Below are 25,420 nucleotides of genomic sequence, written 5' to 3'. Positions count from 1 at the left end.
GGCCAATGGCTGGGCGGCCTGGCAGAATGGGGAGAGGGAGGGTAATGGTGAGTCAGTTGGGCCGAGGTGGCGACCTGCTAGAGGAGGAGGCACAAGCCGGCTCCCTTGCTGGGCGGGGAGGGTGGATACCGGCTAGGGAGAATTGAACTCCTCCAGGATCCTAAATCTTCTCTCCCTCAGGACCTCGCCTGATTGGGGAACCCAACTTTTCTACCTCTTCAGGCTCTATGTGTGCATCGGTTCCTGTCCATTGGCGTGAAACATCCTCAAGCCCACCTACTTTGCACACAATTGTCCTTCGGCTTGATCTTCTCTTGTTATTGCCCTTTTCCTCTCTCCACTCCTAAGCCTCCCAGGAGCCCAGGGGAAGCCACTTCAGCCTCCGTGCCTCCTTTGACAGGCTGCTGCAATTTAACTTCTCCTGCCATGGGTCCATCATTCACCCAGACTTTTCACGTGGGGACCATCTTCCTGTTCTACCTACACTTAGCCTTTCTATGGTATTTGACCCAGCTGGTCATGTTGTCCTTGTTGAAACTCTTTTCCCTTCACTTTCACAGCCCTGGGTTTTTTCCTGTTTCCTTTTAACAGCTTACATTGCTCTTTACCAAAGAGGCAGAGTGGCCTATGGAAAGACTAAGAACTCTGCAGTTAGGAAGAGTTGGATTTAAATGCCTGCTTAGTACATACCTCCTCCTCCATGTGTGGCCTTGAGTAAGTCACCGAATGCCCCTAAAGGTTCAGTTACCCCATCTTTAAAGTGTCTGCCTCCATCAGCTATTGTGAAGACTAAAAGAGATCGTGGAAGTAAGCCCCTGGCACAATGCCTGGCAGGTAGGAGGCACTTAATAAATGGAAACCAGAAATAACAGTGACAATCAGCTGTTTTGTTGGCCCATCTTGCTCAGCTGTCTCGTAAATGCTGGCGATTCTGCTCTTACTTGGTTCATTTTACCTGGTTGACCTTACTCACTTCTGTCATTTCAGTGATCCCGTCTCCGCTCAGGAAACTCAACTGCCATCCTCCTCTCGGGTCTCTTTTCAGACTTTTATTTTCTACTGTGTGGTGGGTGGGGTGTCTACCAGATGTCCTTAACAGTAATCCTTAACTGAGCTAGCACTCAGAATTACTTGGGAAGCTTAAAAAGAAAAAGCATCACCAAAGGCCTCCTGAATTACCAAAGGTCATTACCAAAGGTCAGAATCTATGGGAGGGAGGCCCAGGATTTTTTGTTTTGTTTTGTTTCTTACACAAATGATCCATTAACATCTTCTGCAGCTGGCTGGGCCTGCTCCTTGGATGGCGCTGGGGAGCCACCAAGGCTCATGGAGTAGAAACCTAACTCCTCCCAAGTCCAATGGGTTCTTCCTGCTCTCTCTTGGTGGTGCACAGCTCAGCTGGCTGCCAAGCCCAAGCGGGCTGTCATGTTTGACAGCTTTTCTTTTGTTGCCCTTTGTCCCAGGCGCTCTGCCTCAGAAGTGTCTGTCTGACCCAGTTGCCTCTGTTCCCACTGCCACAGGGGAGGCCTCACCATCCCTCTACCCTCCTGTCTCCCCACCTCCACCCAGCGTGGAGCTGTTTTGAGAGATTTTGCTAATGGATCCTAAGACCCTTCTTGGAGCCTCTTGTCCCTCCTGACTAGCACGGTGTTTTCCTGTGGCCACCATGTCCCAAATCAGATCCCACTCACATTCCAGGGCACTGAGAGGAAGCCAGGGAGAGAGAGAAGGAGCTTTCCCAAGCCCTGGCTATCTGGCCTCTCCCTCCCGTGCTGCCTGCAAAAGTACCGTGATTCCTTCCCTACCAAATTGACTCCTGTAAGCTTTTCTACAGTCTTTTCATCATCCTTGTTGCTTGTCTCCACCACTTTTAAGCCTGCCAATATCTTTCTGATCCTTAAGTAAACAGGACAAATCGCTCTGCTGGGAGACATGAACTCTTTGCCCCGCCCTGGCCTTCTGGAAGTGACGCTGATTGAGTAGCAGACACGCCGTGGGAGGCTGAGCTCTGTTTCTCATGCCTGCGTGAAGGGCAACGGCGGCAGGTAATTTTAAGGCTAGTGTGTTGCATCAGAACCATGGGCGCGTGCAGCCCGGACCCACCTGCGCAGTTCTGAGAGTCTGCAGGGACAGCTGCTGAGCTTTAGGTGACGCACAGGGCAGCAAAGCTATCAGACCTTTGTATACTTGATTCTGGTACTTGGGATTTCCGTGGACCAAAGAATCCAACAGAACCTGCACTTCTTCCTGGGTCTCTTCGGATTTCGACTTTGCCAAGAATTCTGCTATGGATCTCACGCCTGAGCACAGAAGAGAGGAAAGGCTCAGTTAGAAGGGGATAAGGAACACAATCCTCACTCAAGGTGACCTAATATGGGCAGGGGACGATGGAGATGGGTGAACCAGGCCCGTTCAAGCAAAGCAGAATTAAGGCTCAGTTCTCGTGTTGCCTCACTGTCTTGTTTGCTGCGTGGTTCCGTGACCGGAGGATGTGGTTCGACAGAGGCATGTCAGCGTGTCAAAATCTGTTCTAAAGTTTAAAATGGCTCTGCAAAAGGCACAATTAAACATGGGTTTTGGGATTGCTTGTGATCATAACACATGTGCAGCATTCAGCGGGATTTACAAAATGTTCTGACAAATGCTGCCTTGTTTAATCCCAGGTTAACCTATACTAAGAGGAAGATGTTAGTCCCATTTTATGGATATATACACTGAGGCCCAGAGAGGCCATGGGGAAACAGAGGAGAACAACGATGAAAGGTTCTTTTGAAACAGGGGTATGTGGGGGGAAAGCATCTTCTCCATCCTCCTCGATCAGAGCACTTGATGGAACACAGGAAATTTACAGGGTTATTTGCCCTTCTCACCACACTGTAAGCTCTTTGAGGACAAGGATTGTATTTTATTCATCTTTGTATTCCCAGCACTATATACATATACGTGTGTGTGCGCACGTGTGTGCCCATATTGAATGATTTTATTTCCATTTCTAGAGTTATTCATAACTCACTTAATTTCACAAAGGATTTTAGGCAATGGCTTAATAAATCTTTGTTGAATGGATGCATGAAAGAAGATATATTTAAAGTGGAGAAATATTTCCAAAACTACCATGGAAAGATTGGAGCAAATGATGAATCAAGAAAATCATAAATCTGACTCTCGTGGTGGTGACATGGACAGGAGCTAACTGACTCCACTGTACAAAGTACTTCCGTGCAACCTTTTCTGAGAGTGGTGCTGGGTGCCCGCCACCATTTCACCCAGGCCCCTAGAAGACGTGGCATCGCCACCCCCATCATAACACAGTACCCACCATAGCTTTCACAGATGAGCTCCTTGTACTTCCTGCCATAGTTTGCAATAACCTGAAGTAGCTTGATGGATTCCTTCTTGTCCTCCTCTTTGATCTTCTCCAGCCCAAGTATTTCTAAGAGTGTTAGGACGCCTCCAACTTCAAGAAATTCTATAAGGTACCGATTACTGTTCAGGGGAATACAAGAGGAGAAATCAGACACTTGTCATGTTCCTTGGCACTCACCTTTCTAAGGGATCTCAAGGTCCTTCCTTCACAGACTTTGCCCTCCTATCCAGGAAGTATTCATGGGCAAAGTGACACAATAATTGGAAGTTCTTCCATCCAGCGGCAAGTGCAAAAGTTAAACACGTTGGATGTTTCTTTTGTTTGGTTTTCCAGAATCTGTTCCTCTTCTTCTTGAAATAGCATCTCAACTATCCCTTGGGGAATCACCCCTCTGCCACTCACATGGGCTGTGAGGTTTTGGCTGGGTGAGCGGGTTACAGGCTATGCCATCATTCTGGCGGCAGTAATTGGTTGGGACCAGCCATGTGACCTCAGTCCAATGAAGCTCAACACCTGGGACTTTCTTGGGAACCCCTGGCAAAGATATGCTCTCTTTTGAGTGTGGCTGAGCAGGAAGGACGCATGTCTGGAGCTTCTGAGGGCCATAGCACATGGAGGCCTATGAACACAGAGGGGAACAGAGCTGAGAAATGGAGACAAAGAGAGAGGGAGAGACCAAGTACTGATGACATTTTTTGAGGCCCTGGGTCTAGCCAAGCTTAAAAATATGGATTTCTACTCATGTTGGTAGAAGGTGGTGGTCCCATGTAGTGTGAATGCCAAGGGCACCATGAACCCCATATGCAACTGAGACCCCAGAGTCTCCCTAGAAGTAGAACTCACCTGCTCACAGCTGACAAGAAGATGCCAATAGACTGCAGAAGCTTATCTAAACAGGATCCAGTCATATAGCTGTATGACAAGTTAAAGAGTGAATCTCAGGGTGGTTTTCCACACTGTGACCAGATTCTGCATCGATTCCTGGTACCATCGATGGCCCAGGATGACCAACAGTTGAATTGTGCCCTTTATCCGAGAGGGCCCACTAGGTTGAAGGGGAAGTGGCAACAAACACGCAGTGGGGGCCACAGGGGTGGGTGGTGCTAGTAGGCTTGTTCCCGGTTCCCCAGGAAGCTTTTCTGGGGTCTGACAGGCCCCCTCCAGAACAAGGAGGCTCTGATGAATAAAAGGTGTGTGGAGAAAGCCTAGTCAATTTTCCAAGCCTCTCTATGCCATGACCATTGCACCCTTGGGTCTCAGTACAGTTCATTACTTTATGCCTCATTTTTAGACTTCTCTAAAAATAATCGGCTTCATCATTAATTCTCAATTTTGTACTTGCTCCAAGCTTTACACTGGAGGTCACTATCTTTATGAAGGATTGCATGCCTTCCTAATAAGAACAACGGGAGATGGAGGAAAAATTAAACTCTGATTTAAAACAACCTCCGTATTTAGTGTTATTTTTTAATGTGAGCCTTGCAAAAAGCTTCATTGTAATAAAGCACCCAGAGCACGCATCAGCTCGGATACAAGGTATGAAATCAACCCACAACAGAAAAGGAACCAGTCAACAATTACTAGGCTCATAACACATCACAGGCTCTTAGAACACTTAAGAAATTAGCTGAAATTATTGCAGCTCATGGAGGATGACTGAGAGCTTCCAAGACTGATAAAGGCTAATGTAATGGGTTGGAGGTAATGGTGCTTTGTTGGGGGGGGGGGGAGGGCGTGTGAGGCAAATTATCTCTGCTGCACCCTGGTTCCCAGGATGCCAATAGAAGTGGAGACAGATTGGCTCATTAGGAAAGGCTCTTTACTGCAAAAACAGTGTTTGCTCTGGAGCCAGGCTCCCCTGCCTGTTGCCGTGACAGCTGGAGGCCAGGTTATCAGACCACAGGGCAGTCTCTGTATTCCTACCTTGTCCTCTACCCAGCTCCCACGAGCCCCCGTTCCTGCCTCCCTGCCTTCTCCCTCTTTTCCTCAGTCACCAGCCAGGCTCACCAACTTTGTCACCTCTTCTTCCTCTGTCCCACGCTAGTCTGGCTTTCACAATCACTCATTACACATGTTTCTGGTCCATTGTTTCCAGCAATTAGTTCCAGAAGTTTGCCACAGTATCAGCAGACGCTAACTAGTACTAAGCATTTAGCGTGTGTCCGGCACAGGGACGCTCTGTTTGCCTTGTCTCATTTAATCCTCACCACACCCTGGGGTGGCTGCTAGTCCTATGTCCATCTACTTCCTGAGGAAACAATTTCAGACAGGTGAATGACCTGTCCAGGTATCAAAGCTAACTGACGGAACTGGGATTTGAACCTAGCAATCTAGGTCAGAGTCTGAGTTCTTCCTGTCAGGTCTTCCCGCATGTAGACAGATGGAGGGTGTGGGGCTATTTATGCAGATTATCTCCCAGGATGGTGTTGGAGGTGGAACTGTGGCTCTGCCTTGTCCCTGGGGAGGGAGGTGGTGAAGGAGAGTGGATGGTGTATGGACTTTGGGCCAGACAGACCCATTTCAGACCTTATCTTTGCCATTCACTAGGAAATTACTCAACCTTTCAAAGCTCGTCTCTCTCTCTCTCTCTCTTTTTTTTTTAAACATTTTATTTATTTATTTGAGAGAGAGAGAGACAGTGAGAGAGAGCATGAGCAAGGAGAAGGTCAGAGGGAGAAGCAGACTCCCCGTGGAGCTGGGAGCCTGATGCGGGACTCGATCCCAGGACTCCAGGATCATGACCTGAGCTGAAGGCAGTCGCTCAACCAACTGAGCCACCCAGGCACCCTCTCTCTCTCTTTTTAAAAAAGACTTTATTTCTTTGGCAGAGAGAGAGAGAGAGAGAGAGAGAGATCGAGAGAAGGAACACAAGCAGGGGGAGTGGGAGACAGATAAGCAGGCTTCCTGCCTGCTGGATGTGGGGCTCGATCCCAGAACCCTGGGATCATGACCTGAGCTGAAGGCAGACGTCTAATGACTAAGCCACCCAGGCGCCCCGAAGCTCATCTCTCTTATTTCTAAAATGGGATAATGCCAAGCACCTATTAGGCTTGGCGTTAGGATCAAATGAGATGATATTTGTATGTCATATAGCTCAGTGCCTAGAGCATAAAAAGATTCAATAAATGGTAACTAATACTTTTGTCATTATAATAAATAAATCCTTAGTTTTACTGGTCTCTTCTGGAAGTTCGAGGCTAAAAAAGGGGTTTTTGTAAAAAGTCAATTTTACAAGACATAATGATGTTATGTTGATTTGTTTTCCTTCCAGATCCACCATAACTAGAAGGCTGAGGAGGAGGCGTGGGGGTCACTCACGTAACACACGACATCACTTCAGCTGGTCTCTTTTCTCTGTTTATGACAAGGTCACAAAAAGTTAGGGAATTATGCATGGTGTCAGGTGTAGGGCGTGAACAAACAGTTGTCTGAAAGCACGGTTTTTTCATTCATTCAATAGGCATGTCGTAGTGTCTTGTAAACGCTGGGCGTTCTTACTGGCACTTGGGAGATGGGGAAGGATGACACAGTGCCGAGGGTAGTGAGGGCAATGACTGAGTAAGAAGAGGACACTACCACTTCAGGGGCGGGGAGGAAAGATCCTGCCACAGAGACTGAGAACTGGCCATGGGAGAAGGTGGGGGACTAGACAGCATAGGACGGTGGTCAAGCAGGACTGGGGCTAGGGGGAGGTGAGTGAGGCACGTGTTTCAGTTGTGACATTTTGAGGGGAGGGGCCTCAAACCATTCAGTGATCAAATAATGATCCATAGCACAATATAAAAAAAAATCAAAATACTAAAAAAAAAAAAAAATCAAAATTAATACCAAAAAAAAAAATCCATGATGCATAAAATATTAAAGTTCTGACTGAAGACGGGATTTGACCCTGTACTTGTACAACCCTGCCTCACTTGCCTCCTCCTGAGGTCACATGGAGAGAATGCTGCCAAGTAAGATGAGAGGGCAGAGGGTGGTCTAGATCTGGTGATCAAGAGGTTGCTGATAACCTTGGGGAGGTTAGTGTCACAGGTTGTGAGGTGGAAGCCAAATTATGGGTGCTCATGTTTCTCAAGGTGTCATCTTTGGACCATGAGAGACCTGGACAGGTCATTCACCTGTCTGAGATTGTCTCCTCAGGAAGTAGATGGACATAAGTAAGGATCAGGGTCCCCCGTCAAAGTGCGTATTAGAAACAAAGAGGCCAGGGAGCCTCCCTCAATCTACTACATCAGAACAGTGGGCTGAGGGTGGGGAGGCAGACTGGTGATCTGCAACTTAAACCTCTTTTATGCACACTAACTTCTGAGGACATTGGATCAACCTAGAGACATTATCAGCGGTATTCCCCTTGGCCTGTTCTGGGCCTGAGTCTGATTAGAAATTTTATTGATGACTTTGTGAGAAAAACAGAGCTGTGGTTACTGAAGCCTTTAGTTCTGCCCAGCTTCAGGTTCTGGTTCACTCCTTCCTTTCCTGAACAAACATGTAGTACGTACCCCTTATGTGTTAGGCATGATCCTGGGAATTAGGAATGTAGAGATGAAGAGAACAGAAGTGATTCCTGCCCTCACAGAGCCCATAATCCAGTGGGGAAGAGAGATTTTTAAAAAAGACTTATTTATTTATTTGAGAGAGAGAGAGAGAGAAAGAGAGAGATAGGTGAGGGGAGAGGCAGCGGGAGAGGAAGAGGGAGAGAGAAATTTTAAGCAGACTGTGCTGAGCGTGGAGCCAGACGTGGGACTCCATCTCCCAAACCTGAGATCATGACCTGAGACTAAACCAAGACTCAGGTGCTTAACCAACTGTGCCACCCAGGTGCCCTAGATATTTTTTAAAAAGAGCTATTTATTTATTTGAGAAAGAGCACGTGCATGCACAAGAGCACACAGGGGTAGAGGGTAGGGGCAGAGGGAGAAGGAGAGAGAAAATTCCAAGCAGATTCCCGCTGAGTGCATGGAACCTGACACAGGGCTCAATTTTAGAACCCTGAGATCATGATCTGAGCTGAAATTAAGAGTCGGACGCTTAATCGACTGAGCCACCCAGGTGCCCCAATATTAAGCAGGTACAAACAACACAATGTTATAGTGATTAAGACAGAGGGGCTTCCATGAGGATATGTAACAGGGGAACCAAGGCTAGTTTAGGGCTCAGAAAAGGGGTTCCTGAGGAAGGGATGTTTAGACTGAGGTCTAAATGATGGAGTAAGAATTAGTCAAATAAGGAGTAGGTTTGGAGGAAAGGAGAAAGTTCAGGCAAGGAGAAAAATATATAATAAAAGGATCTGAGGGGCACCTGGCTGGCTTAGTTGGTAGAGCGTGTGACTCTTGATCTCAGGGTTGTGAGTTCAAGCCTCACAATGGGTGTAGAGATTATTAAAAAGTAAAGTCTTAGGGGGGAAAAAAGGATCTGAGATGGTCCATGGAATGCTGTAGGCACACAGAGCAGGAATATCCTGAAATGTATGCATAACCCAAATTTTCAAATCTGTCTTCAACCCCAATCTCTCTCTGGGACCCCTGAGCATGGACACCTCCAACACAACATGTCCCAAGACAGACTTATCTACCCCAACTCTTTCTCTCTTCCCACATAATGGCACCCCATTCACCCAGTTTTCCAAGCCAGAAAATAAGAGTCATTGTGTGGGGTGGAAGTGGAGATGGTTGTTGGATGAATAGGTATAGAACTCAGATTCCAGAGAGAAATGTGGGTAGGGGTACACAACTGAGGGCCCTTAACCTGGAGTGGTGCTGACATCATCACGATAGATTAGGTCACTGAGGGAGAGGGATGTGGATGGGGAGTCCCAAGCGAGATCCACATTTCAGGGCTGGCTGAAGCAAAAGAGGAGCAGACCGAAAGAAAGGAGAAAACCAAGAGAATTGGTCTCACAGAAACCAAGGGAAGAGTGGGTAGTTTTTTGTTTTTGTGATCATCTGTATGTGCTTCCCACCCCCCTTCTTTTCTCTTTCTTTCTCTCTCTCTCTCTTTCTTTCTTCTTATTGAAGTTTAATTGACGTATAACATTATGTTAGTTTCAGGGAAGAGTTTTTTGACAAGTGGTAATGGTTGACAAATGCTGCTGGGAGGTCATGTGGAATGACCGAGGATGCAGTCACTGGGTTTTGCAATTAGAACAACAGCGGTAACCTTGGCAAGACCTGCATCAGTGAAGGGGACAGAAGTCAGATTGCAGGGGGCGGAGGAGAAAAGGGAAGTGAAGCAGCATAGACAGGGAAAGTCAATAACCTTTTCAAGAAGCTTTACCATGAAGGGCAGGAACTAGGTGGAATAGTGGTTGAGATGGGGATTTAATTTAATTTTTTAAGGTGGAAGAGATTTGAGAGTATGTAAATGCCGATGAAAAAGCTGGTAGGGAGGCAAAAGGGAAGGCCATCAGAGAGAAAGAATAAAGACCCTGAGGACAGGGAGAGGATTAACCCCAGAGAGAAGGAATACCAGCATCAAATCTGATGGGAGCAGGGTGAAAATGAGGATACACCTATAGGGAAGGAAGACAGGAAGGGAGGGAGTGCTTGACTTTGTGGATGCTACTTGGTCACCAGATGTCCTGATCTATAGTTTTAGGGAGAATCAAGAGAAAAGCTATCCCAATAATCTTCATTCCTCGTCTCCTTTGACGATTGCCCAACTTATTTCTGTTCAGCAAAGGATACATGAGTCTTAGCCAGGTCGTCAGGCGAACCAGGAACAAGCTGGCTCCCTGGGAAAACTCCTGCTCCAGTTCAGGAGAGGTCTTGCCTTGGTTGGTCTTGATGAAATTGTCAAGGATGTGACTCCTTGCGACTTTGCCAGCGTTGTCCCAGTCCTGTAGAAAACTCAAGAGGCGGCTAATTGCTGCCTGCTCCTTTATAGAGGTCATGGCCAGTCAGTCCTCAAGATGGCTACAGAGGGACGGAAAACACACAGGTCTCCTAATATTCAGAACCGTGCAAGTCCCACAGGTTACTCTCTGGGTTTTGCTTTTCCAACAATCGGCTGGAGGTGGGGTGAGCCTCTGTCACCCACATAAATGTTGTGACATTCAAAATACACCTCTAGAACTGATCATTTCCTACTTGAACAGAGAGGATTTAGCTGTGTTGTAATGGCGTTAAGAATATCAAGGTGGTAGGGGCGCCTGGGTGGCTCAGTGGGTTAAGCCTCTACCTTCAGCTCAGGTCATGATCTCAGGGTCTTGGGATCGAGCCCCACGTTGGGCTCTCTGCTCAGCAGGAAGCCTGCTTCCCCCTCTCTCTCTGCCTACTTGTGATATCTCTCTCTGTCAAATAAATAAATAAAATCTTTAAAAAAAAATCAAGGTGGTAAATGTCTACTTCACCTTTAAGAGCTAACGTTTTAGCTCCTTGGATCCTCTGCGGATGCCAGCAACTAAAGAACCAGCTGAAATGAAGGTGCTTGCTAAAAACCTGGGTCCCTTTCACCCCTTGCTTCACCCAGGGCCAGAGATTTGGGGGGTCTTTAGAGACCTGGCCCTTCTCATCTAAGGGAAAATCAGCTAAGGAAAAATGCTCCTTAACCTTGTACCTTGGGCTTTTATACAAACTTTCTTAAAAACAACTTAAAAAAAAAAGTTAGTAAGAAGAAAAAGTTTCCATTCCATAGTTGGATTAATGGGCTGTGGTTTGTAGGAGTCTGTGTCCTTGGGAGAGTGTTTTCAGTGGGGGAGGGAAGGTTTAAAATAAACCCGTTTTCCAAAAATAGTTGTGATTGAAAGTGTTATTATCCATAACAAATGTTAGTGCTGATGGGAGAGAGGCATGTGTGATTCTTTTGTCTAACAGACAAGTGAAAGTCATATTTCACATTATCATGGGGTTTTCTGTGATTTACAGAATATTTGTGAAACATTACTTGCAGGGGCCATGATTGATATGGAGAGAACAGCTTGTGTGTAGGGGAGATGTGTATTTCACGAAGACTGTTCAACATGAAATTTACAGTCCCATAAAGTGCTTCTACATCTTTGCCAGAGATCTAGTTAAAAGGACTTTACAGTCTGAAACATCCTAAAATTGATTCTAAATTAACGTTTCCTCACATGTATTTGAGATATTGATGGGGCCCAGCTATCAGAATTTTATTAGGAAGCAATAATCTGAGGCCCACGGAGACAGACATACATACACACCAACCTCCACTAGTCCCCAGAGGACACTGGGTATGTGCTCCTGGGAAGGGCGTCCACGTAGCCTTGGGGATGGAGACAGCCACGAAATCCTGTCAGCCTTAACAGCCAGGTGAATGACTGTGGATCAACCTAAACACAAAAATGACCAAAATCCCTCCGAGGATCAAACATCAATCACTGCGAATGACATTATAGCCCTAAGTCTGAGAATAACTTTCAGAGACCGTGGCCACCTTCAACAGCCAAACCATCCTCAAGAAAATAGGGATGAGTGGTTGTTCTGGACCCAAGGGAAGAGCTGTTGAAACACCACCATTAGCTTTATAAGGCAGGAAAGCACCCTGTGCCCACCCAGCTGTCCCCCACCCTCCACCCTCTGCTGCCATGGGTGGGCTCTTTCTAGGATCAAAATTTGAAGGCTATCAGAGACACACCCAGCAATTCTAGGACATGGAGGGTGGGAAACGTCCAGCTGGGCGCTCCCCATGATGGCCCCTGACATTTCCTTGGATCTTCCCTATCTTATCCTTTTCTTTCTTTCTTTCTTTCTTTTTTTTTTTAAGATTTTATTTATTTATTTGTCAGAGAGAGAGAGAGAAAGAAGGCACAAGCAGGCAGAGTGGCAGGCAGAGGCGGAGAGAGAAGCAGGCTCCCTGCTGAGCTAAGAGCCCGATGCGGGGCTCGATCCCAGAACCCTGGGATCACGACCCGAGCTGAAGGCAGCAGCCTAACCACTGAGCCACCCAGGCATCCCTACCCTTTTCTTAATGGGGAAAGGAAACCAAGATGGCAGCTTGAGAAGCCACAGTCAGGCCCCTGAACATGCAGCACAGGCCTGTCACGTGGCACTGTGTGAGGTACAGTGGGAGATGGGGAGATGGGGCACTGCTGGGGCCCTGGAGGAGACTCGGATCTTGTGGTACAAGGGATGAACATGAGATCTGGAGTCAGACTGGAAGCTAAGGAGAGGCGCCTCAGAAGAAACCAGTCCTGCAATCCCTTGATCTCAGACACCTTGATCAGAACCTCCAGACCCTGAGATAACTAGCTTCTGTTGTTTAAGGCCACCCCACCCCCAAGTCTGTCCTGCTTTGTTATGACAGCCCCAGATTATCCTTACTTTACTTAACCTGCTTTAGGCTGTATTTATGTCTTACCCTAGCCCTTGAGCAATTAGTTTCTCATCCCAGGATCACTTCCATTTTTTCTCCCCTTATCCTCACAATATAGTTTTCCACAATTTATAGTTAAATCAATAGTTAGTGTTTACATTATTGACCAGGTAGACAAACACTGCTCACTCAAACTGTAAACTACAATTACATTTTCTTTCTCTTACAAGTTGTGCTTTACCTGGATGAGTCATTGCTTCTTTTTTCAATTGTGTAGATTTCTGAGTACCTAGAGCGATTTTCTTCCAAATGTTCCAAACACATAGCTGTTTTTCCAAACATTCAGCCCCTAACTGATCAGTTCCATCTTTTCCCTGGCGACATCTTTCCCACAGACCTCAGTCTTTCTGCCCCATTCGGGACCAGTTGCTTTCCTAAACCTGGCACACAAATGTTGTTCTGGGATTTCCTTTTGCCAGTTTTCTCTGCTGACTGTCCCAACTTCTGGACCTAGCTCTTCCTCCTTTTTGGTTCGCTCTCTTGTTTTGTCGAAGCACACTGCTCAGTAGTTTCCTAAGAAATGAAAATTACCTTTTCGTGTGTATCCTTGAAATTGACTTTGTGTTATATTGGTTGGTTATATAATTCCATGTGAGGAATAAACTTCCCTTGGATTGAGCCTCCCCAGCGTTGCTGGTTGAGAAGTCTGACGTCATTCTGATTCGTGTGCTATGGACCATGGCTTGTTTTTTCATTCTCGATGCTTTTAAACACTTTTCTGAAATGGTGGGATGGTAGGTTTGGTTGCAGGTCTTTTTCTTTTTTTTTAAGATTTTATTTATTTATTTGACAGAGAGAGATCACAAATAGACGGAGAGGCAGGCAGAGAGAGAGAGAGAGAGAGAGAGAGAGAGAAGCAGGCTCCCCGATGAGCAGAGAGCCCGATGCGGGACTTGATTCCAGGACCCCGAGACCATGACCCTAGCCGAAGGCAGTGGCTTAACCCACTGAGCCACCCAGGCGCCCGCAGGTCTTTTTCAGTTAGTGTTCTGGGCCCTTGGTGGGCTCTTTCGAGCAGGTGCTGTGTCCTTTGGCTTTTGGAAATTTCTTTATCAGGCAATGACTAGTCTTTTCATTGACGAATACATAAATGTCACTCAGTGGAGGGCTTTTCCTGCCTGCTTGGGGGTCTTTCAGGACTTCTCTACTTTCCAGGGGTGGGGGTGCAGTGAGAGGGTTGGGGGTGCTAGATGCCTGGCATGTGGCATCCTGGGAGTGGAGGTGGGGGAGGAGCAGGGCTGCCACCACACAGGGTGTAGGGTTTCCTGCCATCACTCAGTTTACTCTCCTATTTCTCATCCCTGCCTTTCAAACTATGCCTGAGGTCTCTGGGTATGAAGGCCTCCAGAATTCAATTTCCTTCCTCCTTATGCAGCATGAGAGTTTAGAGTGGGTATGTGGCTTTTGAGGTGGGGACAAAGGGCTCTGCATACTGACTTCAGCAAGTCCCCCTGTGTTTAGCCCCTTACCTCATGTCTAACCTGGGCTAACTCAGGTCTCCAAGGCACTAAGCTTTATAGAGATTAAAATGGGTGAACTGACTTGCTTCTTGTTGGTAATCTCCCCTTGTGGGCACTTAGTTTGTAATTTCTTAGCATGTTTCAAGCCACTTGCCTTCCCACTTGACTTCTACCTTTCAAATATTTGTCCAGCTTTTATCTGGTGTTGCCTCCTTCTCTGAACCTTTGTGACTTAATACCTTTCTGTATTTCTTTTTTCAAAAGATTTATTTAGGGGTGCCTGGGTGGCTCAGTGGGTTAAAGCCTCTGCCTTCGGCTTGGGTCATGATCCCAGAGTCCTGGGATTGAGCCCCACATCGGGCTCTCTGCTCAGCAGGGAGCCTGTTTCTCTCTCTCTCTGCCTGCCTCTCTGCTTATCTCTGTCTGTGAAATAAATAAATAAAATCTTAAAAAAAAAAAAAGATTTATTTAGGGGTGCCTGGGTGGCTCAGTGGGTTAAGCCTCTGCCTTCGGCTCAGGTCATGATCTCAGGGTCCTGGGATCGAGCCCCGCATCGGGCTCTCTGCTCAGTAGGAAGCCTGCTTCCCCCGCCCCCACCTGCCTCTCTGCCTACTTGTGATCTCTCTCTCTCTGTGTCAAATGAATAAAAATAAAATCTTAAAAAAAGAGATTTATTTATTTTAGAGAGAGAGAGAGAGAGCGCGCGCGCGCATAAGTAGGGAGACAGGAGAGGGAGAAGCAGGACCCTGGGATCATGACCCCAGCCAAAGGCTGACAATTAACCGACAGAGCTACCCACATGCCCCTATGTTTGTTTATTTTTTTAAGGTTTTATTTATTTTTTTAGAGGTGGGGGAGGGCAGAGATGGAGAGACAAACTTAAGCCTGAAGGGGGCCTCAATCTCATGACCCTGAGATCATGACAGCAGAAACCGAGTCAAGAGGCTTAACTAACTGAGCCACCAGGCGCCCTGCCTTTCTATACTTCTTTAGTGTTATGTCAGGGAGGTTTGGAGAGGGAGGGGAGATAAGGACCACAGTAATGTTTAGTCAAGAGTCTCCAGCCACTTCTTTATTTTTATTTCAACTTTTCTTCAAAATAAGACTTTTAAAAATTTTATTTAAATTCAATTAATTAACATATATTGTATTAGTTTCAGAGTCAGAGTTCAGTGATTTATCAGTTGTACGTAAAAATCCAGTGCTCAATTTATCACATGCCCTTAATGCCTGTACCCAGTTGCCCGCCCCATCCCCCCACCGCCCTCCCCTCCAGCAACCCTCAGTTTGTTTCCTACCAGTTGGAAGTTTCTTCTGGTTTGTCTCCCTCTCTGGTTTTGTCTTATTTTTCCTTCTCTTCCCCTATGTGCCTCTGTTTTGTTTTTTAAATTCTATATATAAGTGAAATCATATAATTGTCTTTTTCTGATTGACTTATTTCACTTAGCATAATACCTTCTAGGTTCTATCCGCGTCATTGCAAATGGCAAGATTTCATTTCTTGATGACTGCATAGTATTCCACTGTATATATATACCACATCTTCTTCATCCATTCATCTGTCAATGGACAGCTGAGCTCTTTCCATAGTTTGGGTATTGTGGACATTGCTGCTATGGACATTGGGGTACAGGTGCCCCTTCGGATCACTACATTTATATCTTTGGGGTAAATACCTAGTAATGCTATTGCTGGGTTGTAAGGTGGCCTATTTTTAACTTCTTGAGGACCCTCCATACTGTTTTCCAGAGTGGCTGCACCAGCTTGCATTCCCACCAACAGTGTAGGAGGGTTCCCCTTTCTTCGCATCCTTACCAACATCTGTTGTTTCCGGACTTGTTAATTTTAGCTGTTTCTGACTGACCAGTGTGAGGTGGTATCTCACTGTGGTTTTGATTTATATTTCCCTGATATGTCATGTTGAGCACTTTTTCATGTGTCTGTTGGCCATTTGTATGTCTTCTTAAAAGAAATGTCTGTTTATGTCTTCTGCCCATTTCTTGACCAGATTATTTGTTCTTTGGGTGTTGAGCTTGATAAGTGCTTTCTAGATTTTGGATACTGGCCCTTTATCTGATAAGACATTTGCAAATACCTTCTCCCATTCTGTCAGTTGTCTTTTGGTTTTGTCAACTGTTTCCTTTGCTGTGCAAAAGCTTTTTAATCTTGATGGAGTCCCAATAATTCAATTTTGCCTTTGTTTCCCATACTTTTGGAGACCTGCCTAGCAGAAAGTTGCTATGGCTGAAGTCAAAGAGGTTGCTGTTTGTGTTCTCCTCTAGGATTCTGATGGATTCCTGTCTCACAGTTAGGTCTTTCTTCCACAAAATAAGACTTGATGAAGATTACAAACCTATCCCCCCCAAAACCCAAACAACCAGTAAGTACGATTTTAAAAAGAATTAAGAAGAAGAAAACAGTGGGAAAAGGAAAGAAATGTCCCAATTTCAGGAGGGAGTTGCTGGGGTAAATTTTGTATCTGAGCTTCTTTTTGACTACCAAATATAAGGGGACACGTTATGTGTCTTTCATGGTGCAGGGAGGAGAGATGGAATGATGGCAGGAGAAACTAATGTTTTTTAGTGTTTCTAAGAGCTAGTCACATAGAATATATTTTAAGGACATTATTTGTTTTAATCTTCTTAAGTTCCCGAGGAGGTAGTTATAATTATCCCCAGTTTTCAGATGTAAAAACCAAGGTTTACGGAGGTTTGCTCATTTATTGAAGGTCTCACAGCTAAACAGGGGTGGAAACAGCAATTGCACTCAGATTGTGTAAAACTCCAGAGTGCAGGTTTTCTCCATTAAACCCAAAGCAGTGATTCTGCTCTCCCTTGTGTTCCAAAATGTCACCCATAACCTCTTGTTGTCAGATTCTGTGGCTAACTTGCAGTCCCATCTTGCTTGGCCTCTAATGGATTGTGGAGGACTCTCTGAACATTTCTCTCCCGACCTCACTCTCTCCTGGCTCTGTCCCTCACTGGATTCTCTTCAGGCTCCTTTGCAGCTCCGTTCTATTCTCAGTTGTCTTCTCATACTTATAATTTTCACTCCCACCCCTTTGTATTATAGTGCAGGCTTCAGGACTCCTAAACCCATACTGTCAGCCTGGGCCTTCCTCCTGAGGTCCAGATGCCTGTATCTGAAGTCTTCCTCCTTATATTTCACACGTTCTTCAAATCCTAAGTCCCTGGGGTGCCTGGGTGGCTCAGTTGGTTAAGCATCTGACTCTTGATTTTGGCTCAGGTCATGATCTCAGGCTCCTGGGATGGAGCCCCACGTCAGGCTCTGTGCTCAGCCGGGAGTCGGCTTGAGATTCTCTCCCTCGGGCTGTCCCTCCCCCGTGCGTGCGTGCGTGCGTGCGTGTGTTCTCAAATAAACAAATCTTTTGAAAATGCAAATTTGACAGACTTCCCTGCTTCAGACCCTTCAGCTCTTCCTTATTACCCTCAAGATAGAGTTTCAAACATCTCAGCCCAGAGAACTTCTGTCTACAACTGAAATCTGACCTCCGTTCATTGCAATCCCCATACCCCCGGTCCCTGCCCCTTGTCACTGCTTCCAGTGGGAATTAAAAGGTGGCCGCCAGCTTTCCCAGGCTTCACAAACCGATTTCTAAATTCCCCAAGTCAAATCATTTCTTTTCCTCTAGCTCAAGCTTCCTGTCCTCCCCACTCTGCTGCGCCTTGGTGCTCATTTACAGGCCTCGCCCTCATGCTAACGACGGTTTGGGCGCCCCCGTCTTCCTGTTCCCCTAAATGCGGCCGGGAGGTTTCAGCATCCACAGTTTCCATCTTTGCAATCTGGAGGGCCAGCATCATAATGGGTGCTCCACATCTGTCGCACTATGCTCGTAATGAGCATTTTAATTTCCTTAACCCCACATGGTAATGAATTAAACAAATGTCCTGGGTTCCAAGTCCTAGCCAAGCATGGCTTGAGTGGGACTGGTTAACATGACATAGTCTTTGGCCTCAAGATGCTTCCGAGAGTGGCCGGTGGAGAGAAAGGCAACCTGGCGATTTTAATGAAAAGTGAAAAGTGCTCTGATGGGGCAAATCCCAGGATGTGTTGGAGCATGTAGGAGAGGCACAAAATCTAGACTCCGGTGACCTTGAACCTGCACTTCCAACCAAGCCAGCACTCACACTCACGAGCTACATGGTCAATGCTGTGACTTGCCTGTGACGTCTGAGATCCCCAGCTCCCTACCCTTCCATCTACTCCTGGGTTTAACAAAAAGCCAAGAGGCAAGAATGTCCTCACAGTCCTCTTCATTCTTCCCATGTGATCTGTTCCCACACCTGTCCTCCCGTCTTCCTTCCCCCCTTCCCGGGGCTCTCCATTCGTCCATCCTGCCTCCTTAGGGCCCTCACTCTAGCCACTGCTCCCTCCTCTTCTGTGTCCTCAACCATTCTTTTTATTTAGGCATTCTTCTCGATAACATACTTAATTCGTATATCGCCTAAAACAAAAACAAGTGAAAAATGAAAACAAACCGCACTTCCCTCAACCCCACATCCCCCTCCAGTCGTCTCTCTGGTTCTCTCACTTCACAGCAAACGTTCTTAAAAACCTTCCACACACTCTTTCCTGTTCCCCCACTGACCAGTCTCCCTTCAACCCACTGTGATTTGGCTTCTCCCTCCCCTGCCACCCATCCCCCTCACTCCATTCCCTTCACTTCACCCAGCGTCTCTAACCTCCTCATTGCTCAGTTCTGTGAGGACGGGTCAATCTTTTGCTCACTTGTCCTGCTGCTGCCACAGGCATTCCTCCTGATGCCCCCGCACCCTGACCTCTTCTCTTGGCTGGCCTGCGTTTCTGGCAGCAGCCTCCCTCCTCCCTATCTTGGGCCTCTGGTCCTGTCGCATTGCATGAAGGCCTCAGTAAGTTGCCTCAAACACAATTAGGAGTCTCTCTGCCTGACCTCCAATCTCACTGTCAGCAATTCCATTAAACATGAAATTCCACAAATAGTGGCAGACAAGTGTGTCCCATCCTTACGCTATGCATGTGAAAAAGACACGATTTGGAGGCGGCATAGAGTCCTCTAGACTCTTCAGTGTCAACAGCATGCTAAGTGCTACTACGGGGGTAAGCACAGGACACTGTGGGAATGTGAGCAAGGGACATCGAACCCAGCCATGGGTAGGGGAGTGAAGTAGTGGCTGCTCTGGAAGGCATTCCAGAAGAGATGCCAACCAGGCCAAATGGGGATCTGCAGCCAGCCAAGTGAAGAGGTGATGAAACTGTCTTTCAGGTAGAGGAAATAAAATATGCAAAGGCTTAGAGAGGAGAGACTGTAAGCCATATTTAAAGGATTGCAAGTGGGGGACAGTACAGGACTGTGGTTAGGAACACAGACACCAGAGCTCCACGATTGCCATACATATACGTATGCCATCATGCTTATTAAAATCTCTCTGTAAGTGGCACACCTCCCAGCTGTGTGACCTGACATAAAGTACTTAACCTCTCTAGGCTTCTGTTCTCTTGCCTGAGGAGAGGTGGTAATACCTCACGGGGCCAACAGACCACCTCACATAAAGCTGAGCTCCTATTTTCATGGCTGAGTTTGCTCAGAACAGCTGAAGGACAGTCTGAGGGTAGAAATGGCAAAGGATAAAACTGTGACAACAGGCAGAGGTCAGAGAGTGAAGGGCTGTGCGGGCTGTGCTACAGGGTCTGCATACGATCCCCAGGGCCATGTGAAGGTACCGAAGGGTTTTAAGTCAAGGCTGACAAGAAGAGAGTTTGTTTTAGAAATGTCCTCTTGGGGAACCTGGGTGGCTCAGTGGGTTAAGGCCTCTGCCTTTGGCTCAGGTCATGATCTCAGGGTCCTGGAATCGAGCCCCACGTGGGGCTCACTGCTCAGCAGGGAGCCTGCTTCCCCCTCTTTCTCTGCCTGCCTCTCTGCCTACTTGTGATCTCTGTCTGTCAAATCAATCAATCAATCAATCAATCAATCAAATCTTTAGAAATATCCTCTTGACCGCAGTGTAGAAAGATGACCGTAAGGGGGCAAGGCTGGAAGTGGGGCACCAGTTAGGAGGCTGTTCCCCTAATCTCGGCAAGATTCTGGTGACAGTAAGGCTGAAAAGAAGCACAAATGCCACACATTTCTGGAGAAGGGAGAAGCAGCAGGACCTGAAGACTGGCAGTGGAGAATGAAAGTGGGGGAGGAATCAAGGATGCCCAGCTAACTGGCTCTCTGCCTCACAGAGTACATAGGGCCCATGAGGTACACCTCCCTTCTATACCCTACCAGGTCAGCACCCAGCCCTTCCCTGTACACGAGTCTGCCCCTCCAGCTTCCATCTTTCTGACTCTCAAACACCTGCTCAATCTTCACCAACCAAAATCAATACATAAATAACACCTTCCTTGAATGCCTTTCCCTCAAGCTTCTATCCTTCCTCCCTTCTTCACCACCCAATTTCTCCCACTGGCCTACAGGATAAAGTCTAAACACCATGTGGCACACGAGGTCCTTCAGACTTGGGCCCAGGCTAACTGCATCTCACATCTCAACTGCCTGGGCCCTTCCAGGGCCCTGTGGATCTCACTGTTGCTCTACCAACAAGAATGTCCAGCTTTGGGGCGCTTGGGTGACTCAGTGGGTTAAAGCCTCTGCCTTTGGCTCGGGTCATGATCCCAGGATACTGGGATCGAGCCCCGCATCGGGCTCTCTGCTCGGCAGGGAGCCTGCTTCCTCCTCTCTCTCTCTCTGCCTGCCTCCCCACCTACTTGTGATCTCTGTCAAATAAAATAAATAAAATCTTTAAAAAAAAAAAAAAAAGAATGGCCAGCTTCCTTTTTGCCCTTTGGCTGATTCCCCAAGGTAACTGGGGGCTGTTGGTTCTGTGGTCCCACCTATGCCATCTCTTCCCCTACTCTGCTGTAAAACTTAACCCTCCATCCCACTGGAGTGTGAGTTCCTCAAGGGCAGGGGTTGGTCTTCTCTATCTTTGCGTCTCCAGGGTCTATAATACTTGGCACAAAATAGATGTTTAATAAACGCATGCTGGGTGACTGAATGAAGGACTCAGCCAGCTCCTGTTTGGATGGTTATATCTGAATGTCCATGATATGTAGGTCCATAAAACTACCAACTTCCCAAAGCCTCCATGTGCAGTGGCAGAATCTCCATCCAAGAAGGCCGGTGCAAAGTCTATGAGGCATTTTACAGCTATGACAGAAAATAGCAATGTCAGCAACGGTGTCATCTCTGGACACTAAGGACAGGCATTCAGTGCCATGAACGGTCAGTTAAATTGTAATTGGAGTGAACTGTTCCTCTGCAAACCATAATGTTCTTTAGCTGCAGCCAAATGGCATTCAAGAAGGAGGGAAATTTTTTTTTGAAATGTCAAGGAAATTATTTCCAATTTGGTGCTCACAACCAGAGACTCTAATGATCAGTGGAAATGAGAAGCAAACAAATTAGCACTAATGGAAAATGGCTTTTGGAAAAGGGGATTTAATTTATAGTCAACTGATCATGGCATGCAGCATGCAGTAAAAGTCGGCCTCACCAGCTTGATCATAAGAACTGGAGCACACACGGAATGCCAGAGAAAAATATACGTACGCCATCATGCTTATTGGAATCTCTCTCGTAAGTGGCAGCCAATTAAAATAGTCATTATTTTACCTTGGAGAGAAAATGGCCTGAAAAATCAAAGCACATGAAATTAAAATCCGGATTAGGAACCGTGGTCCAAATTGGTTTGTTTGTGGCCTTTTAACCTTGGCAAAGTCTTCTGCAAGGACCACAAACCTACTTTGTCTTCAGCCCAGAGTGGACTCTTTGTTTTTAATTTCTTCTCCATTTTCAAAGATGATGAATAAATCTGGACTCATCCATAAATCATTTCTATAGCAGACAAATGGCTCTTCTTCACGCAGGGAAACTAAAATCACAAAATCTCAAAAACCCTGGCTATTGTACTTAAGTCAAAAGTCTTTAGTGACAAGCGAGAAGAGGTATTAAAAACCAAAAGGTCACTTGATCTCGTTGCTAAATAAAATTTCTCAGAGGGCTTTTTTCCCCCTAAATCAAAGATACATTTCTAAAAGCAAGAAGCCTCCAGGGCACGGGCTGCCAGTCTGGCTCCCTGTCCCCGGATGGCCTCAGAGACAAGGCCGTCACTGTCCCCTGTTCCTGCAGCCTCCACCTGCAGAACAGGACAGAGGCCTTCTCTTCGGGCTCCCACCCCAACTCCTCACTCGGCTCCACATGTGGAAAGAGAGACAGGGAAAGAAACATTCTCCTTCTGACCTCAGGCTCAGTGACAGGGTGTCTTGGCCTTTACTTCTGCCCTCAGATGCTACAAATGGTCACTTTCTTCTCATAGATTCCCTTCCTTCTGCTTCCCCCCTCGTACCTTCTTCTGAGATCCTTCCAGCCACCCATCACTTCCCTACAGACTCCAGGTGCCCCATTTTTTCTTCACAGTTGCCTTTCCCTCCATCCTCTCCCCAGAGACCACCTTTCCCCCACCTTCCTCTGACAACGCCCTCTGCCTTCATCATCTCCTCAGACCTACCCTCACTCTCTACCCAGATCCCACTTTTCCTCTCAGATCACTTCTGCGCTCTCCCCACAAAATGTTAACTCTCTCGGTCAACCATCACCTTTCTACCCACATTCTCCTCAGCCCTGCACTGCTCTGTGCTTCACCCTCCCTGACCTGATTTCCTACCCTTCTTTCCTTTTCAGCCTTCTTTTTTTTTTCCCCCAAAGATTTTATTTATTCATTTGACAGAGAGAGATCACAAGTAGGCAGAGAGGCAGGCAGAGAGAGAGAGGAGGAAGCAGGCTCCCTGTCAAGCATAAAGCCCAATGCGGAACTCGATCCCAGGACTCCAAGATTATGACCTGAGCCGAAGGCAGAGGCTTAACCCACTGAGCCACCCAGGGGCCCTCCTTCTCAGCCTTCTTACTTTGTCCTCAAGAGCCTTTGTTCCCCACCAGCAGGCTCCTCCACCCTTAGCTTCTCCACAGCTGCTCTGCCTCCTCTCAGCCTGCCCCCAAAGTTGGCTCTACACCAGGTGCCATTTACACAGAGCCCTCCCTGGTAGAGGTTGCTTATACTCTTATGCCCCAAAGTTCTCAGGACTGGTAGTGGGGTGGGGGTAGTGTCTGCTTATCAAAACCCAACCCAGTTCCTTCTTCCACTTCTTTCCTGTAAAAACCCTTACAACTTTGAGGCTCACGCCACTCTGCTCTATTGACCATTACCCCACCTCATATTCATATCATTGCCTACAGACTCCAGAACAACGTACTTAATTCATCCAGGGCTTTGGTACCTAGCTCACAAGCATCCTTTTCCCTCCTCAAATCCTGCCATCACCTAGAGGGAGTGGCCATGTCAACATCTTGACTGTCCTGTATTTCACTCCAGCCACCCAATCCCATGGCTACGCCCTGGGTCTTGCCATCACATGGCAAACTTCACTACTCACAACTCACTACTTCACAAACATCACTACTCAAACTTCATTATTCCACCTTTTTTTTTTTTTAAGATTTTATTCATTTATTTGACAGAGATCGCAAGTAGGCAGAGAGGCAGGCAGAGAGAGAGGAGGAAGCAGGCTCCCCCCCGGACAGAGAGCCTGATGTGGGGCTCGATCCCAGGACCTGAGCCAAAGGCAGAGGCTAAACCCGCTGAGCCACTCAGGTGCCCCATTATTCCACTTTCTGATCACACTTCTTTGATTCAACTCTTTCCAAGATATGTGTTTGCCTGACTTCACTGGGACCCCCAGTCCATAACACTTTTACACCCTCTTAGGCAGCTTAGGTTCTAAGCTCCATCATCTCAACCTTTTGCCAGGATCATCCACTTCCTTGTCCTTTGTCCTTCCATTTCATCTGCCTGATGAAACCTAAACCTGGATAGATTCAACTAAGCTCTCTGCACCCACTGCTAGATGCCTGAATGCTGTTGGGGGAAAAAAATACCTCCCACACAACCATGCAGACCGCTGCTGTGACACCAAATGGTCACCAACCTCATAGCTGCCTAGAAATCTGCACGCTGTCATCGTGCTCCTGTTCTCCACTCACTGAGACTAGTTCAGTCCTTCTCTGCTCTTCTCAGACCTTGCACACCATCTCCAATCCCACTCTCACTGGCTGATATCATGTCCACATTTCACAGAGAAAACAGAAACTGCCAAACAAGAATTTCCTCAACTTCCTGCCACCAAACCTACCAATATGCAGATCTCACATGCTTCCTTTTTGTCACAATGCAAGTGTCCCTCCACTTTTCTAGGTGAATTTCTCCACCTTATTCCTTTTCTGGGGGTGCTACTCTCTCAGTTATTGCCTTTTCTCTGTCATTTTATCCTTTCCCCCTTTTGCTGGGTTCATGCTAACAGCACTTCTCTCATCTGAATAAAAACTTTTGTCTTCTTCCAGCTATTGCCGTCTCCTTTTTTCTTGGGAAGAGCTAAACGTCTCAAAAGTGTACTGTACAGTTTTTACCTTCTCACCTGCTTCTCAATTCACTGTAACTTGACCTCTGTTCCCATGGCTCCACCAAAACTGCATTTACAAAGGTCACCAACAACTTCCTTGTTTCTAAATCCACCGGATTGTTTTTCAGACCTTATTTTACTTGATTAGTCATCAGCCTTCAATACTTTCCTGCCGTGGCCGTTCTACCACTGACTACCTTACCATTCTGGACATTTCATCTCAATTAACTTTGCAGGTTCATCCTTCCTTTGCAGATCCTCAGACTAGGGGGCTTCTCAGGGCTCTTTCTTTCTTTCTTTCTTTTTTTTTTTTAAGATTTTATTTATTTATTTGACAGAGAGACAGTGAGAGAGGGAACACAAGCGGGGGAAGTGGGAGAGGGAAAAGCAGGCTTCCCATCAAGCAGGGAGCCCGATGCGGGGCTCAATCCCAGGACCCTGGGATCATGACCTGAGCCGAAGGCAGACGCTTAACTGACTGAGCCACCCAGGCGCCCCTCTCAGGGCTCTCTTGTAGGCCTTCTTCTATTCTTACTCCTATTTATACTTTCTGCGAAGCCCAACAAATCCATCCACTGGTGTGGCTGATGTCTATAAGGCACTACAGACCACGTTTCTATTTCCAGTTTAGGCTTATCTTGCAAGCACCAATCAGGCATATTCCAACCTCTTGGGACACTTCCACCTGGATGTGTCCCACTGTTATCTCAGACTCATCAGACCCAGAACTTACCCTCTCCTAAAAACCCTGCTACCTCTTCTTTCT

General features: G+C 46.8%; 1 protein-coding gene across 1 annotated transcript in view; it reads right to left on the bottom strand.

Moving 5' to 3' along the window:
- The window catches only part of ARMH1 (armadillo like helical domain containing 1), a 54,321-nt gene that overhangs the window by 27,582 nt on the left and 1,319 nt on the right, over positions 1 to 25,420 (bottom strand). Inside the window, exons 2-6 of the mRNA XM_032877575.1 lie at positions 11,530 to 11,654; positions 10,051 to 10,278; positions 4,211 to 4,279; positions 3,320 to 3,486; positions 2,104 to 2,300 (exon numbers count right to left, since the gene is read on the bottom strand). Of these exons, the coding sequence (XP_032733466.1) occupies positions 2,104 to 2,300; positions 3,320 to 3,486; positions 4,211 to 4,279; positions 10,051 to 10,256 (639 nt within the window). The 5' untranslated portion in view covers positions 10,257 to 10,278; positions 11,530 to 11,654. The remainder of the gene's footprint in view (positions 1 to 2,103; positions 2,301 to 3,319; positions 3,487 to 4,210; positions 4,280 to 10,050; positions 10,279 to 11,529; positions 11,655 to 25,420) is intronic.

The sequence above is a fragment of the Lontra canadensis genome, unplaced genomic scaffold (assembly GCF_010015895.1).
Source record: "Lontra canadensis isolate GAN:19392208 unplaced genomic scaffold, GSC_riverotter_1.0 scaffold60, whole genome shotgun sequence".
Taxonomy (NCBI): Eukaryota; Metazoa; Chordata; class Mammalia; order Carnivora; family Mustelidae; genus Lontra; species Lontra canadensis.
This window is presented reverse-complemented; position numbering and strand designations above follow the sequence as displayed.